This window comes from Erithacus rubecula, assembly GCF_903797595.1.
Source record: "Erithacus rubecula genome assembly, chromosome: 4".
NCBI classification, from domain to species: domain Eukaryota; kingdom Metazoa; phylum Chordata; class Aves; order Passeriformes; family Muscicapidae; genus Erithacus; species Erithacus rubecula.
In genome coordinates, this window is record NC_136686.1 from 22571841 (window position 1) to 22589911 (window position 18071).

General features: G+C 36.9%; 2 protein-coding genes across 6 annotated transcripts in view; one reads left to right on the top strand and one right to left on the bottom strand.

Moving 5' to 3' along the window:
• The window catches only part of ACSS3 (acyl-CoA synthetase short chain family member 3), a 64701-nt gene extending 62160 nt beyond the window's left edge, over positions 1–2541 (top strand). For 2 of the 3 annotated variants that reach the window (XM_079304837.1, XM_079304839.1), the window contains 3 exons: positions 1509–1608; positions 1689–1864; positions 2156–2541. In XM_079304837.1, the coding sequence (XP_079160963.1) occupies positions 1509–1608; positions 1689–1864; positions 2156–2221 (342 nt within the window). In that variant the 3' untranslated portion in view covers positions 2222–2541. Of the gene's footprint in view, positions 1–1508; positions 1609–1688; positions 1865–2155 lie in introns of those variants that run through there. The other variant, XM_079304838.1, reaches the window with a different exon arrangement.
• Positions 2542–6157: 3616 nt separating this feature from the next.
• Positions 6158–18071, bottom strand: part of PPFIA2 (PTPRF interacting protein alpha 2) — a 278624-nt gene continuing 266710 nt past the window's right edge. For all 3 annotated transcript variants that reach the window (XM_079303530.1, XM_079303529.1, XM_079303531.1), the window contains 8 exons: positions 17727–17756; positions 16666–16841; positions 15708–15805; positions 13797–13972; positions 13634–13702; positions 12525–12684; positions 10876–10965; positions 6158–7128 (listed from right to left, as the gene is read on the bottom strand). In XM_079303530.1, coding sequence (XP_079159656.1) covers positions 10907–10965; positions 12525–12684; positions 13634–13702; positions 13797–13972; positions 15708–15805; positions 16666–16841; positions 17727–17756 — 768 coding nt within the window. In that variant the 3' untranslated portion in view covers positions 6158–7128; positions 10876–10906. The remainder of the gene's footprint in view (positions 7129–10875; positions 10966–12524; positions 12685–13633; positions 13703–13796; positions 13973–15707; positions 15806–16665; positions 16842–17726; positions 17757–18071) is intronic.

An 18071-nucleotide genomic window follows, 5' to 3' on the forward strand; every position in this document is an offset into this window, starting at 1 on the left:
GCGTGCATCTGCTGTTAGGTCAGTGTTTTGCATTTGCCTTTTTTCTGGTATGGGACATTTCTAGGATCATAGTTTGTGAAATCAGTATGGCTTCTGACAAAGTGTGCTAGAAACACATTTAGCAGTTTTATTTTGCTAAAAACTACTTGGTGTGTGTTGTAGTGACCATGACACGTGGAGACAGTTTCTCCTTCCTGTTTTGACTATAAAAGCTAAGGATGGTGAAATGTTTTGAAGATGGGTTATCATAGACCTTTTGAATTGATCCTTCCCCCATCAGTTTCATAAACAGATCATAAAAGAGCCTCCCTTTTGTTAATCAGAACAACAGTGATTCAGCTTTCCATTCTTTCAGGGCTTTTTTCCTGTCTTCTCTGTACTTTTCCTGTCTTTCTCGTTCTCACATGATTGTATAAGTAGCCAATGCAAATGTGGTATTCCTACTTAATAAAAACAACCAAAAAGTGTATTCCTAAACCCACTGCTTTTGATTTTGGCAACATAGTAGGTGAAGTTCAGTTATTAGTGAGCACATAGCCCTTGTATGCATAGATAAATTAATAAGCACAATCACATTATGTGGCTTCTGTGAAGGGTCAGGTTAGGTCCTGCTTGTGGTTGAGTCCAGAGGACTGAATAGTGCCGAAAGCACTGTTGGCAGCATAATGTCCCAAGGCACATTGAAAAGAGCCAGATGCTTTGGAAGAAGATTCACAACTGCTGCTTAAGGTCAGCTTTGTCCCAGACTTGGTGACATACATCTTGGTATGTACTGAGACATCTTGGTGACTATTTTCCTGGAAGTGAGTACCCCAGCTGGCTAGTTGGAAGATTACTTTTTTTTTACCTAAAAAGGAGTTTGATGTATTTTATCAATGTGATGTGTAAACATGTAGTAGGAAGGAAGGAGGCCCTGATTTAATTCTCTTTTTTGTCTCAGGAGGCTGACACCTAATATTTCCAAGAGAGTGAGCTGAGCTAGTCTGGCTGCAGTCTGAGGCTGGGCATGTATTTGGCCTTGGTTGAAGCTATGCTTTTGCAGCAACAAAGAACGAAAAAATAAGAGTCAGAGAAAATGAACCAATATGACTTTGTAAGTCTGTAGTAGGAGTGCTTCTGTGGTTTTGGTCCTTACTCCCTGCATTTAAATCCCACGTTACTCATAATGTTAAACAAATGTTATTTGTTCCAGCAGAGATCTCACTAACAAAACCAAAGACATTATACTCTCACAAAACTGTAAGGAAATTGCCTGTGGTTTGTTAAATACTTCTATTTCATGCTGCTAAAGTTTTTCTTTCTTCTGTGGGTTTGAAAAGCATGCGTATATATGAAAATACATACACAGGTACATCTTCAACACATGTAATTGGAATCCTGAGGTGTACTGACCTTTTGCTATCAAGATGTAAGAAAAAGTCTATGTTTTTTTGTTCATGCCATACAATTTTTTTCTCTGAAATGTTATCTGTTATTAGTTCAGTGTAGTTTTCTTTTCCATCCCTCAGTGTATTCTCTTCCATCCCGCTGTGGCAGACTGTGCTGTTGTGGGCCAGGAGGATCCTTTGAAAGGACATGTTCCATTTGCACTGTGTGTACTGAGAGAAGGTAAGAACTCACTGATAACTGATGTCACTAACACTTGCCAAAGTCTCAGAAAAGATAAAGGATTTTACCTTCTTCACTAGGTATAAAGACACAAGAGAGTGAGATTTTGAAAGAGATTGTTGATAGAGTTCGGACCAACATTGGTCCAGTAGCAGCCTTCCAGAAGGGGATGTTTGTGAGACAGCTGCCAAAAACACGCTCTGGCAAGATTCCACGTTCTGCTCTTTCTGCACTCATCAGTGGAAAGCCATACAAGGTAAGTTAGAGATGTTTGCTGTGTTTGTTTCAATGAATTAGGCACACATGAACATTGAAAGGCACAACTTAGCGGTTTTGATCCTTTTGACTGTTCTGCAACTTGTTCAAGACTTCAGGTAACACTTTATGTTTTATTTCTGTTGCAGATTATCCAAAAGATTTTCATGTTTCAGTGATTTACAGATACTTTTTTCTTGATTGCTTTTGAAGCATAAATTTAGAAGAATCTCTTCTTTACTTATTTACTCTCTTATTTACTATCACATGCTACGGTATTCTTCCTTTTCAGATAACACCAACCATTGAAGATGCTAGTGTCTTTAAACACATTGAAGAATTGCTAAAGAAAAATTAAATGAGATGATACATAATAACGAGAATTTCAATTTTTCAAGTATATAAAGAAGCTTTGTTTTGTTAAGAATACTACATTTTAAAAACAAGTAATGATTTGGGACTAAATGTTTTTACTGCAGAAACATTACTGTTTTTTACCATCTTGCCATAGCCACTGACACATAGTGTAATGCATGCTGCCAATATATGCTGGTTATTAAGAGGGCTAAGAATTGCAGATAGAATTCATTAATTGCTGTAGTCCTTAAGAAAAGGAGTCATTGGGTTATCCATCTTGCATGGTGCCATCTGTTATTTTATAATGTGACTAGTAACTTTTGTTTGGCTAAAGCAGCTTACAAAAGGTAAAACATGAACCGAGGACAGCAAAAAAAGGAGTTTGATTGTGAAAACTGTTGCAGACATAAATTGTTCTTACTTGTAAATCGTAAGCTCTTGTTTTTTAGATTTTTTTCTAAAATTAACAATTTTAATATTAGTTCTCGATTCCATTTTTGTTTTTTTCCCTAAGTCTTTCTGCTGTAAATTAGATCTCTATAACTTTTTTCACTCAATAATTTTCTGAAGAGTCTTTTTTGTAAAATGATAAATAATTTCTAGCTTTCAAATCTGTGAAAATCTTCATTTTTCCACAGTAATATTCAGAAAAGCCCATGTAAATTAAATAAAAGCATTCATTTACTATTTGCATTTTCTGGATTTTTTTTTTTTTGTTGTGATTTGTATGCCTTATGATAAGGACAACCAGAATGTGCTGTTGCTACCGTAATTAAACATTTCTTTTGGCTGAGATACATATAAGCAAGTAATTTAGCAAATATGGACACTAAATAGCCCATTGTGGACTTTATAGGCCAGTTCAGACTCGTTACAGGGTTACCACCAAGCCAGGGAATGGACGATACACTTTTTACATACATTACTTCTCAAACTTGCAGGTATTTGAACAATAAATGTAAAAGTCTTTTTAAAAATAGATGCTCCATGAAAAGTATAAAAGCAGAGAAATTGCTCAAACTCGGCAGTGCTTACCAGAGAAAGAAACAGTAAGTAACAGACAAATTCAGATGATGATATTGTATAAGAAAGATCCTCAAAAGATCCAGAAATACTGTTATGTTGTGGTGGATAGAGGTAAGGATGATATCCCTGTCAAGTGATGAAATAAACCAACAGATTGCTGTGGGAACTAAAAGGTGATAGGTTGCACTTAGCATGACCATACCCTAGTGGTGTCTTGTGCCTGTGACACTTTTGTGGAGTTGGTGAGCTCTGCCAGTTACATAAGAACTGAAGAAAATGTCCATGTGTTTTTTTCAGTAGGAATTGCAGAGAGCTGGGCCAGTCATGTTGAACCAGGTCATACAGTCATGCTAAAACAGCCCAGTTTGAGCCTGTGCTCTCCTTGTTTCTTGCTGAATCATTGCATAAGGTGCCCCCCTCCCTCTCAGATATTCACTTCTGGTGAAAATCATAATCTGAAGAGGGAATAAAATATGCAAAGACTGAATAAAGGCTAATGATGCTTTATGGTAGATATGCTTAATATACAGGTTGGAGATTTAAAAGTGGGAGTAATTTTGCTCTCCAGAGATGTCCTTATAACTTCCGTGAAGTACTTCTTACAGAAGTGGCATTAGTTTAAGGTCCTATTTTCTTCTGGATGAATTATTCAAGCACAAAGGCTTTAACAGGAGGCCCACGCCCATAATGGACTGACTAGCAGAGACTTTCAATTTCACAATGCTACAATTTAGCAACCTGTGCTGAACAGTACAGAGCAAGAGAAATTCTTGGGAGTTGTCAGTGGTGTGTTTTTTTAAATCAGTGAGACGCTACAAGGGTCTTACCACAGGCAAACATTCACAAGGTGTGTGCTGTTACTTTTACAATTGAAGGTAAATATTGTTGTGTGTGGTTGCTGTCGCTACCTTGGCTGCTGCCATCATGTGATTGCAAGAGCAGGGGAGGGGAACTAATTAGTGAGAGCAAAAACTCTGTAGAAGAGATCCTGCAGTGCATGTAGGAGAGGAGGATTGATTTCCTAGATCTTGCATAATTTTCCCAATGACAGCTCATGCTCCTACACCAGTTTCTCCATTTGTAAGGAAAAGTAAACTGCTTTCTGGTTTGGGTCTCTTCTTTCAAGGAGGTGAAAAAAACCCCACAAAACCCCCAACAGCATTAATAATAGATATTTAGGCATGCACTTACCTTTCTGAACGGCTATGTGCTCACATTAGTACTAGCAAAACCCAATTATTTTTCCTCTGAACTGTTTATGAAGAGCTTCAATAGGTAACATTATTAAGGTGTCTCCATGACAAAAATATTTGTAGTAACTTCTGTTTTTGGAGGAAGCCTGAATTGTTTAGGTTTTTTTAATGTTCTCTTTTTAACAAAAAGTCTTGTGAGATTTTTTTTTCTTTCTCTGTATTTTGGTAGGAGTCATTTCAGATTAAGACTTGTACACTGGTAAAGTGGAGAATTCCAGAAATGCCAAATGTTTCATGCATCAACATTCAGAAAACCCAGACAAAGAAAGGCACCTTATTGCAGCAATACAGTATGGGGAAATTACTGTTTCATGGCCATTACTTTTGTTTTCCAGAGGAGCCTTTTGCAGTAATTTTCCTAATTTTTGTTTTTAGAGAGAAACAGCAAGTGGGTAGATTTGAATGATCAGTGAGTTACTGAATTTTGGCTGGAAGAGGCAGATGTAGTAGTTATTCTCAGTATACTGAAAGGTTTGGAACCAAATAGGCAACATTTAGCATAACCACAGTTTCTAGGTGTAGAGGGTAGAGCTTCACCTTGTCTGAGGAAGACAGGGATTAATTAGGAGACATGATATGTTTTCCTTAAATCAAAACTGAAGTCAAAATAATACTATTTTAAATTCTTCTGGTCTGTTTTCTTCCACTGTGAGATATATAGTTTGTGTGCTGTATTCACGGGGCAGAACAACTTCCACGTGGTCATAAAATCTGGCTTATTCTTTTCCCCAACACATTTAAATCCTCTTTGCCCCCTAAATTTTAGGATGGGCTGCAAAAGGAATTCTGTGAAACAAGAGGTGGTGTTTATGAGGGAACGTGTATTAACATGATACTGCTGCCACTGCCAGGGCCAGTGGCAGTGTTTGCATTGCTTCACTTTGCAACATTCTGCACTAAAATAATCCAAAAGGAGACTGAGGGAGGAGAAAATGTTGGCCAAGTCCAAAGAACTGTGTGTACAAGAGCCCTGACTTTCTGCAGTTGTGTGCTATAACCCTGCTGGTACTTTGCACCCATCAGCAAGATCTGTGCTCCCTCTCGTGGTAGTAACTCCACTGTAACTCATCCCAGTTAGTGCCAAATGTGCTTATGCTCAGCTGTGAGAAGCATCTGGTTTCCAAACTTAATGCTACTACGTACCAAACTTAATAGACTTATGAACACAAATAGCACTGAATTCTTTTTTTTATTGACATCGGGGGAGAAAAATCTTTCACCATCTGATTGACCGAAGTTTGCCAAAAAAAATAGACAAAACAAATGTTTATGTACGTGCAAACATTGCAGATCAAACTGCTAAAAGAAATAACTAAAAGACAGGTCTTGAGCTAAGATCAAGCAGCAGAAAAATAGCAAATAGGTAAATGACTATTAAGTAGGTCTTACTTTGAAACTTCCCATTTAAACAAAGAATAAACAACAATAACACCACCAAATAAAGCCACAGCAGGTAATAGTTGCTCTTCTAAACTTTTATACACTATATATTATCACTCTGTCTTTCAGTTATTTCCTCTGATAAAACTGACTTCTGTGAAGTCTCAGCAAGGCCATCTTGGCTAAAAGCATAACATTAGACAAGAGCCTGTCTAATGCCCTGTTATAATGAAGAAAAGGTGGGGGTTGGCTTCTTTTTTCTTTTTTTTTTTTTCTTTGCTGAATGTATCTGGAAACGAGAATCTGATTCTATGCAAATATTAGATTTACTTTTCCAATGCTGGCTGGTGTTGGAAGATCCTGGAACGAAAAGGTGGCTCTTGGTAAAGCAAGATTCTTCTTGGTCCGCAGGTAACATAGAAGAAAGTTTTTGGTTTTTTTGTATAAATCATGTTTTATTAAATTGCTTTTTTATTTTTTTATAAACAGTTTTTCTGGGTTTATTTGTTTGTTTTTAAGAGATGAGCCATCATGATGCTTCTCTGTAGGTATCTGACATTTCCATTTTGTCTTTAGAGGTCCATTTTGGCTTCAGTTCCAGGTTATGTCATTCTTTTATACATCATCAGAGGCAGGTGTTCAGCTTTAAATATTGACAGATTTTTCTCAGTAGGAACATGTTGAAGCTTCTAACTCTGCTAGACATATTCATTTGACTGTTACAATCCAAAAACTGTAAAAATGGTGGAATGGAAAGATACAAACAGTATTATTGACACTGTATTGTCAAATGTTTGCACTGAGACCCCATGTACCATAGATTTTATTTTTAAAAAATCATATTTATATCCATTTACATAAGACTTACACATTTTAAAAGAAATACATACACAGTAAATACGTAAATGTCTAGTATATTACAATAAAACAGATGTAACAATGTAAAGATGAGTGGCTTCATTTGATAAAAGCTTTGGATGTGCACTACTGTCAAATTTTTAATGACAGAGATGCTGAGAGAAAAGGGGGAGATTGTTTTGTTTTTCTCATTTTTTTTTTTAGTAATTTAGTTTTGGTTTTTTTTTTCTTGTTTTAAACTAACCAATACATGAAAGGAACATCATATCTGTTTGTATGATAAACCTTATGTGTTCTCTTTCCTATTAACCTGTTCTTCCAGAGAGTTTTAATGCTCTTTTCCTAAGCAGTGGTAGTGCACTTCAGGTAAAATAGAAGAAAGAGATGACATCTAAGAGAAAAAATAAACATTAATTAGTAAGATTCTATGATTCTAATTCAGTCTAAAGTGCAATGACAACAGAAAATATAGCACTAAGTAAGTTGTTTAGTAACCAAGTTCCTAAAACATGAGTTTTGAATATTCCTGGGGGGCATGCCTTTGTTTAATTTTAGATCTGCAAAATAAATTCATTTTAAAATTTTACTAATTGTCCTCAGTAAACACAGACTGCTGCTTCTGTTAATTTTACAGTTGTTTTCCTGCTTTGATTCAGTACTGGGGTTAGTTTCCTGCATCTAGCGACCTTTGTCTGTTCGGCACAAGGCTAAACACGTTTTCAGTGTACAGACCTTGTTGATGTACTTTGTGCTTCTTCTTCCTAGTTCAGTGCAGCTTGACAGCATTTACCTTTTTCACCCTAATGGTTTCTTTGCTATGGACCAGCTGCTTCCATATTATCATTCACATCTTTTTGGAATGCTGCTTCTCCATTTGTCTTTACGAACACGCTTTGGAAATACTGGTAAATTATGTAACTGATTATGCCTTTAAATGTCCTTTAGTATTTCATTAGAATAAAAGTTAAAGTAATATGTTCTATTGCTCCAGCCTGTGGCAAGAAATCTGTCCTGAATGACCCTTCTGACTTGGCAATGACAAATGTTTTAGAAGTTAAAAGGGTTGAGAAAGCTTGGATAATGTGAGTGCCAAATCCATTGGCTGTGTTAAGGCATTGCAGCTACTCAGCTGGGCCACCACAGCAGAAAGCTTGATGGGCCCCATGTGCTCTGTAGTAAATTTCTTTGCAACATTAAATGGCCAGCACCAGCAGCCCTAATTGTTCTTAAATTTCTGATATCGAGTGCACTAAAACAGGCCTGTGCAGAGTATGCTCATATAAATGTTATGAGAATGTCTGCTCATGGTTTCTGGCAGCTCATTGTGGTTTCAACAAATGTTCAAAAAAGCCCCACCTGAAATGGGACACAGCTGCTGTTAAGAAACATTATAAAGACATAGGAAGGTTGTACTGAGCTGATATTGTTGGCATAAACTGTTTTGAAATACAAGCCTTTGACAATCTCTGTTAGAGAATGTCTCTTTCTCTAATAAGAGTAGCAGAATGCAAGAATCTGCAGCCTGCTATGATCACAGGCTATCTGCATTTGTTCCACGTGCAATCTGTTTGCTGCTTTCTTTTAGGCCTGCTATTTGTAGGCATGTCCTTTACTACATGAAAAACTCCCTTATCTTGCTATTGTGTGGCAGCTTGTCCAGCTGTCCTCCCCTCTGCTGCTTAGCTCCTGGTTCTGTGCATGCAGATACTTCACCAGAGTATCACAGCTGCTGAGGTAGTCTGTGTTAGAAAAACCTGGGTCTCAGTCTAAGCTGGATCTGGGAGATTTCAGGAGGCATGACATAATGAATGATGTTCCCTTTTGTCCAAGTATCAATCAGCTCCTTCCATGAAGAAACTGTTACTCAGGAACTGTGCTGACAAAATTCTGAAAACTTCTCTGTTGCCTTTCAATCTGATATTTCCCTCTATGTTCGGTTTCTGTTTTTGCATTCATTCTTGAGTTGCAGGCAATTAGTTTAAATTTTCAAGTTTGATATAACAGCAAAGGAAATATTTTCCTTGCATGGGATTTTTTTTGTTTTTGGTGGGTGTTTTTTGTATTTTTTTTAGTTGTTTTGTTTTTATTTTTGTTGGGTTCTTTCCAATTTTTTAGGGTTTTTTGAGAGGGGTAGAGGTGGGGTGTTGTTTTGATTTCCAGTATAATGTACTGGAATCCAAAGTTACTTTAACTTGCTTTTTGGTTTCTAACTAAATGCATGGCATTTTGAAATTGCCCTTAAAAAAAGCGCATATACTAAAATTCTAGTTCTCACCATCTTTTTCCTTCTCTAAAAGGAGTATATGGTGAGAAGAGAAATAGTAGTATATTATTGTCAGTTAACCTCATATATTAGACTTAACAGTGTAGATGCAAATTCGATATCCTTATAGACCACTTGTTTAAGATTAGTATGCAATTGGCAGAATAGTGGGCAAGCAGCAAGTACTGATTTGACACATACCACTGGTACTTGATACTAATAAAACTCCAGTAGAAATTTAAGTTAAATTGTATAGCTTGTAGCTTTATATACACATCTTTTTGCTCAAAATACATGCCTTCCATATATACATAATGCCAGAAAAGTCTGCTACTTTACTTTTGTTTGTGCTTTCCTACTTTTTATATCATTTTAATATAGTGGGAATAAACGGTTTGGATAATCTTAAATTAATTTTTGTTAGCATATCAGTTTTCCATTTCTGCCTTTGTTGCTCTCTTCAAGCCTCACCTCAAGTGTCTAACTCATTACTGTTGGCCTAAGAGATAGCTTTGTGTTTGAACTTTTTGGTCATGCTTTATTGCTTCCAGCATTGTGATTCTGAAGCACATAGGAGAAAAGATTCATATCACTGCCTTCAGTTTCTGTCTCCACTGAAGCCTATGAGAGTCTTGTCTCTGACTTTACTGATACAATACCATGCTCAAATCTATACATGTACATATATAAAGAGATTTCTATAGTTTATGTGCTTCATCATCATCTTTTCAGAATCAGCTGATAAACTTGGCTTTTTCAGAAAAACCAAAGCAAAACAAAACCAACAATTAACTACAGCTCCTCAAGCTTATTTTTTTCAGGGGTGACTCCAAAAGTTCCCTGTTTTACTAAGATTAAGATTTTATACTGTTGCAATCTTTCGAAGATCTATGAAGTAAGACTTGTCATCAGGAGGATCCTGAGCAATCTACCTTTCCTACTGTTAACATTTGCTGTTCCTAAGCACTTTTTGAACCTACACAGTTAGTAAAATCTCAGTGACCCCAAGTCTGTTCCAGTCTTGGAAATCAAAACAAAAATCCAACAACTTGCTTGCAGATCCTTGTATGTCTTGCCTATAATATGCAATAGCTATTGAAGCACATTTGATGCCTGATGAGGTTTTGGTGATATCCAAATATTTTTTCCATCTGCTTTGCAATTCCCCAAGTAATTAAATGGAAACTGTTGTACAGTGAAAATACTAGCTAGAAAATAAAATGATGCCATATTGATGTAGGTACTCATCACATGTGTATTTTTTCCAAAAGCTGGGATAAAATAGAAAACTGTATTTCCACAGAACTCTAGAATAGTGAATCTGTGATATTCATAACCACACTCAAAAGATATATGGTGAAAAAATAATGTTAATTCCAAAGCTTAATTTGATCCAAAGTTGCATCCAGCTCAGATTATCCTTTCTTTGTAAATTCTGAATGATTTGAGAAGTGCAGGAATCTCTGTAATAGATAAATTTTCAAGATTTTCTGTATGAGTCTCAGTATTTTTCATGATTTTCTGGGTGAGTCTTTTTCTAACTTAATGCAGCTACCTGATGTTCTAAATTGAGCCATAGCATTGATTAAAAAAAAAAGTAATTCTCTTCTGCTTTAGTAGCATTGCCCCCATTCCAACTCCTAACAGAACTCTTTCAAGTTCTCGTAAAGTAAGTTCATTCTCTGTGCCTTCACCCAAAATATGGTTGGAAGTGTTCTCTGAACTGAGCTTAAGACTGCTGTCATGTCCAAATGACCACCCTGGCAAGTTCTTACTTATGTCCTCTGCTCCAAGCTAGTTTGTGCTTGGATAATGTGGTGTGCAGTGTACAGTTACAAAGAGCTTTCATGATGGCCCCTACAGAATACTCACAACAATTCAGTGCTGGCTTCTTTGCTAGGCCTTGTCAGCATGAGTATGTGCGAACTGTTGAGCTGTCTAACCTCTGCAGTCGTGATGAAGCAACTGCAAATAGGGAAGGAAAAAAAAGGAAACAAACCAGAACCTCTTTAGAATCATCAGTAAAATGGATCAGTCTGTGTACTACTGGGAGGGTGGCTGTTAAATTGCTTTGTGACTTTCTCTAATATGATCTGGGCATGGTCTAGTTCAAAACTCAGCACTTCACTGCTGATGTACTGTTGAAATCTGTCTAAAGTGAATACAGCTTAAAACTCAGTTTTGTCTTTATTTTCTTGTAAGTCCTAATGCTCTTACCTGTCATGCTGTTTAAATACTATTGCAGTCTTACTGCTGGGAGATTGGAACCCAAATCCTGGAGGAAGATTTAGGTCTTCGAAATTCCCTTTAAGTCCACTGAGTTTTGTATACCCAGCTCAAGAATTAACTGTCTGGAAGACCACAAGTAAATCTCTAAATCTGCCTTGTGCCTTAGCTCCACATCTGTAAAACAGGAATATCATCTTCTACATCATACCATGACTAGAAGATGAAATCCATTGTTTGTAATGTTTGTAAGGTTCTTATATACTGCAGTAATGTGGGTTATGGAAATGCCATGGAAGCTAGGAGTCAATGGAATTCAGTGATGCAATCAGCAAATTATTCCATCTGTAACTGCAATTACAAACTACTGTTTTTAAAGGTGAGAAACTTTAATGGAATTTAGGTGGCAATACTGTCATACCAAGTTCATTATCAAGTTACAGGATGTGATCTCTACAGATCATTGTATTCAATTACTTTGAGATAAGTCTATTTGTAGACCTAAATCCTGTCATGATGAAATAAATGGCAGTATTTTAAATGGGGCAGTCTCTGTACCAGTATTTCTCAGAACTTCAGGCAGATACACTTGGCTTTATCTTCCATATGCGTGAAGGAATAGCTTTCTTTACTCTCCCTGCTCTCTTACAATGATTTTTAAATTTTACTTACTTTTTAATTATTATCTGCATGTTATTTTTCCACTCATTTCTGAGTTAGTGCATCTTTTCGAAATCAAAATATTTTCAGAGAAAATTAAGACTGGTGTATAGTAACTCAATTAGTGCCTGAATTTCAGCACTTGCTAACTACTCATATGCTGGTGACCGTCAGCAACTTCAGTTATTTGATTGTCAGGGCTCAGCTATTTAGTTTGAAAGTAAAATGGGAAAATAAAGGTGACAGCCCTTTCTAACTGCATTCTCTAAAACACACTTCACCTACTAGAGAGGCTAATAGGATGAAAAATTTGCTTAGATATTATATTCAGTCTCAGTTGAAAGCTAGTAAATAAATTCCTGTCTTTCTGATCATTTCCTTTACAGCTGTAGGACAGTGAGATGATAAATTTTTTTATATTTTAAATAAACACTGTCAGTCTGAAGCAAACCTGAAAAAAATCAATACTACGCCAAATCAGTGCTTTCCCATTCCCTAATTCCACTCTCCCAGATCCGGTTCATCCTCGTTACATGAGCACAGTCGCTGTGGAGCGGGACAGGCACGCTCTACGTGCCAGCTCGGCCTCCAGCACCAGCCTGGTGCTTCCCACGAGGAAGGGCAGGGAGAGCTCGTACCGTCACTGGCCATCTTGCGCGACTGGCCCGAGGTGGTGGTGAGGCGGAACCCGGCGGGCAGCGTCTCGGAGGCGCCTGGCATCATGCTGATCCCGTGGACCTCGCGCGGCGGGAACTGCCGGCGCCACGAGGGACCGCGCCTGAAGTTCTTGTCATCGCTCTGCCAACACACAGTTGTACTCGGTAACGCAAAGGGAAACTTCTCGATTAGCTGTCCTGCTGTGTGCTACCCCTACCGCTGCCACCTGTATTCCAACAACTACCCTGCTCTCTCGCAATGCATCCAGTCTTTGAGACATGCTTGTAAAAGTAAAAGCCTTAGAAATATCAAATGCTGGGGTGGAAAACGCTTCTTAAATCTTTAGCTCTGTATAGTCAAGGGGTTTAGTACTAGCTAAAGTAAAACTTTCTTACACAGTGACAGAAAGTGGTTTGTTATTGCATTAGGAGGTTTATATGCATTATTATTGCATTACATAAAGTACTAAAAAAGGATTAAACACTCATGTGCATGCACAGAATTCATAGGCATCTGACATTTTCAGCAAGTCCTTAAAAGTTGTATTTCTCCTTATGTGCAGAAGTCCAAGACTTAAACACTTTTGCACTGGACTCTTACATTAAGATAAATAATTTCCTTAGCTGGATTTGAGACTCTTCTTCCCAAATAACTGTCCCAAATCACCCTCTGTTAATACTGATTAACTTTGAAGAACAGTGAAGAAAAAAAGCAATAAAGAACAAACTGAAACTTTTCTTCTTCATTTTTAAAAAAGGCGTAAGTGTCCTAAAGAATAGACTGCACAGGCATCCCACCCACACACATCCCCACCTCCTGCTCTGGCCAGCAAAACTTCCACTCCACTCTACATGTTTCCTCTCTGGAAAGTGCTCATCTTAAGGTAAGAGTGCAGTGTCAAATTTAGCATCCCAGATGACATGAATATGTAGCCAAACTGAGGTTACTTTAAAAACCTTGATGAGTATCCCTAATTAATTTTTTGAAGTTATTTTTTAACAATGTGAAAATTAACATGTCTTCATGCATTCAATTTAATTTTAATGTTTTACTGTGATATTTTATAAATACTGAAAATAAAATTAATTACTTCCTCAAGTCGTCTTTCAGTTCCTAGTGCTAAAAGGTTGTTGTATTCTCTCTCAAGGATCTGCCGTGCCTAGAGATACCAAAGTAAACAATTAAAATGGTTGAAGATGAATAAAAGGTAATAATGGGTACAGATAAACCAGAAGTAGCATAAGCAAACTTGCCTGTGTGTTTTGTGTTGGAATCTGTAATAATAAAGCTAAACTGCTGTAGTCAAAGTTTTCATCCAGTGCTATAAGTGAACCATGTACACCACTTTCTAGAATGTTATTTGCATATTCCCGGAGGCCAATGGCTTGTATCCAGCGTATGACTCGATCGTTGCTCCACACCAGCACATCTGTAAGGACAGGACACCACGTCAGCCTCCTGGTACCTGGTAACTTCCAAACTGTACAGATGATGTGTGCAGCTGTGCATGCACTGTGGATGTCTTTCTGCTTTATTTCATACATGAGGAATGCCAGCACTATTCATACAGCTTTAGTACCTCCCATTCAGAAACTCTATGTGATTAATTATCTTCAAGTAATAATGTTTCCAAAGCAGAATTGTGCTTCCAGAGGGATCTCCATAATGCAATTCCTCCCACTTTCTATATATACCTTGTCAATTTGTAGGCAAGATTTTACACTGCAAAGGCACAGAAAAAAATATCCATTCCTCAAGGCTTCACTTGGGAGTTTTGTATTAACATTTTGGGAGTTGTGTCAGCATCTGTTATATACTAACATGCCATAAGGTTAAGGATTAGTTCACAATTTTAGAGACAAACTATTCTTATTACAGAAAGCTAATAGAGTTGTTAAGGTCCATACCAATTATAAAGCTGAGACAATAAAATGAGCTAAAAATCCATTTTTGAGGATTTGGCTATTCTGAAAAAGTATCCTGCCCTGCCTGTAAGATTTTAAAATAAGTTCCCTATACTGATCTTTATAGTGAGAGACATAGTACTGAATTTTCTTTACTAAGTGATGAAGCTTTTTCCTGAACCTTTACCAATCCAGCTGCTGTGGCTGTTCTGGGAGTAGGATTTCTCCATCACCTGGCTGGGAGCATCTTGCTTTTAGGGTCAGGATCAGCTGAAACACGGTGACAGGCAGAGACCAAATCCCTCCTGGAACCATGAATAACTGACCCATGCATGACAAGGTAAAGGAGGCTATGAATTACTAGCCTTGTCCTGGCAGGAACCAGCACTGAAGCCACACCAGAATTTGAGATCAATACCCATTCCCCTGTGTCAGTCTCCAGCTAGACCCGCTTGGGCTGATTGGCACTGATGCCTGCACATCCCAGGAAAAGTCTTTGCCTTCGTTTGCCTTGAGCAAATGCACACTGCCACTGTAGCCCTTCAACTTTTTTATTTAGCTCTTCTAATCAGTACTTGAGAAGTGCTAACTGCTGTAATCACTGGAGCTGGAAAAGCTCAAAGGAATCAAATAATTCATTTCTTATAATTGAAAAAACCCCAGCCACCCTAATTGTTATATATAAAAGGAACCATGCAGTGAGTCTGCAACTACTCTAGAGAGCTTTACACAGAAAAAAAATCTTCATAATCAGCTGTGAAATCTTCTAATAAGGCCTGTGTTATTAGGAACTATTCTTATGTACCAATCAACTGACTCAGTGGTCATCCCTCCAAGCAGCATTTTCTATTACACATTCTGACGTAAGAAATCAAAGGCAAAGGTTTTCAAAAACTGCAGCATAGTGTTAAGGTTCTGAGTGCTCCCATTTTTTAGTGTTGCTCCCAGCACATCCCACTGAGCTGCACATTGAACTGCTTCTGAACCTGAAAGAGGTTCAGATAAGGTCCATACCCAAAATTCAATTTAACAAAATGTAATGTGTCAAACCACCATTCAGAATTGCAGCCCCAATTTAGCAAAGTACTTAACTGTGCCTAATTTAAGGAGATGGGATTTGTTCTAAAGAAAGATGGACTTATGTTAGTTTTGCTTAAAGCACATGCTTAAATGCTTTGCTAAAATGTCATGACAATGGTTTAACAGTGTCAAGCTTCAAAAGAAGAAACATTCCCAGTATTCATTCCCAGGAACTATCACCTTTTATTTCATGCTGACTCATTTCTCTTCGCTTTTCCAGTTCTTTTCTATCATAATTCAACCTCTTTAAACACATGATTCCATATTGCAAGCTTGTTCTGTTATTTAAAAAGAAACATTTACAGAGTTAATATAAGATAATTTTGAAGATGGGAACATATGTAGGATGTATTTCCTGCACTTCACAGGAGGTGTTTCATAGTGCCCATGTAGGAAATCTTGAGAACAGAGGAGAGCAAACCAGTAAAAAAACTTCACAGACTTCAGGAATGAAATGGAAAAAAACAAAAAATGAGTATGTTTGAATAACTGTTTTAGCATAAGAAATCCAAAGCATTAAAAGTAGTATTCAGAAAAGGTCAGCCCTTGTGAGCCGTGAAATGTTTTGTCAAATCAGGCTTTAAAAAAAGTGACAAATCAGACAGTATACTAAAAAGAAATCAACTTCTTGTCACATAAACCTCATTCTCCCTAAAGTTTAAATGCCTTTATTTCCATATTTCCAATTTAGCTTCCTAGATATATCCCTAGGTAACCCAACAACTGTCAAATTGCTTGTACTGTTAACAGCTTTTATGTGCTACACGCAATAGCTTTTCATTAGTATGAGATCTCAGGGCTTTGAAACTTAGTCTAACACTTTCTGATACTTCACACCACTTAAATTATTACTGTTTCTGTATTGTCAAGAGTCTATTGATATATTAATGGTTCCCCATTCATTGCGAAATTTATCTGTACCAGTATCTAGGTTTTGAGAGAAATAATTGCAATGTGGTTGCTATTACTAAAGGAATCTCTCTCAATTCAGATTTCTGACAGACTTCTGACAAAAGCCTCTCTTTTCTGTATGTTTTTCCACACCAAAACAACAGAAAGTGTTTTTATTCTGAGCACCACTGAGCATTAGAGCAGGCACCTAAGCATTTTTATAGCTGCAGCCTTTATGCCAACATACCTATGAAAGCTATCCACCATTTTCAGGTGCACACGCAGATCTTTCTTTGTCAGGTGGTCTAACATCCTTGCATCCACCAGGCATTCCATAAAATAACTTCGGTACTGAGGTAAACCCAGACTGGGGAGCCATTCGTTACCTATCCATTCATGGTTCATATCACCATAAGCCAGGGTCTGCAGAGAGAAGAAAATGGAGAGGGGAAATATATTTGTTAGGGATAGCAGTTTTCCCTGTTGTATCTTGTTTTCTTATGTTTAAAGGATTTTTGTTTTTTCAATTTGGATTTTAAATGCAAGCAAACTTGTTACACAATCAAAGCATGTATGTTTCATAATCCTACGTGCTTTCAATTGACCTTCTGGAATATTTATGCCAGGCAAACCCTGAAATGTGAACTGGAAATACAAACATCATGCTCAGGATCATTTTCAAGCCAATCTCTTTTGGTTTTGTTTTAATGTCATAAAAAATGAATAACAAAATTAAGGCCAGATGAACACATTATCTGTGGGGAAAAATATACTCCCCTTATGTCTCATTATTGTGAGATTTTGGAGAGAGAATGAATGTCATCAGTAAAGATCATGTAAGTGTGCATATATTAGAGAGAGAAATTTAAAAATTTAGTGATTTGACAGTTCTAACTAAATTATACAATACTATTTGTAGACTGATACTTGGGTAACTGTTCTGAAAAAATTCAGTGTAATTTTAGAAAAGTTTTAGTGCTCAAATTCATTGCATATTTAATTGCTCCATTCTGAAAAATAAGGAAAATACTCTCTAAAACTCTTAATACAGTTTTAGATAGGAGATAGAATATGTCTTTGGAATGTAGTAATTCTTTTGTGAAAAATATTCACAGCATATGTACTCTTCCTGCTTTACCTAAAAAACGTTTCTGGAGATTATTTTCTTTGAGAAGAACTCTAAAATATGTAAATCATAATTCAATCATTGAGATACAGCCACGATATTATATTCCACTATGCATATTGATGCACCCAATTACATTATTATTAAATTTCATTTTTAAAAAGTCATGTGAAAGATCATACCTGAGCCCAACTGCCTTCTTCAGACTCTTTCTGTATTATCAGCAGGAAGCAGTAAAGCAGGTAAAAAGACAATAAAAATTAGTTATAAAGAGATGTGATTTTCACATACATGTTAATGAAAATGAAAATAAACACATAATGTATGAATAAATCAACTCTGTCCAGTGGCAATGTCCTGGGCTAAACTACCTCAAAAATTACAAGACCAAACCCATAAAATCTAACTGAGCTTTCAAGACAGAAAATCATTATATCTTGGTGAAGTTTTACAGCATTATTTACACAATCTTCACAGCTTCACAATTAAAACACAAACATTTATTTAAAAATTTGGGCATTATAGAT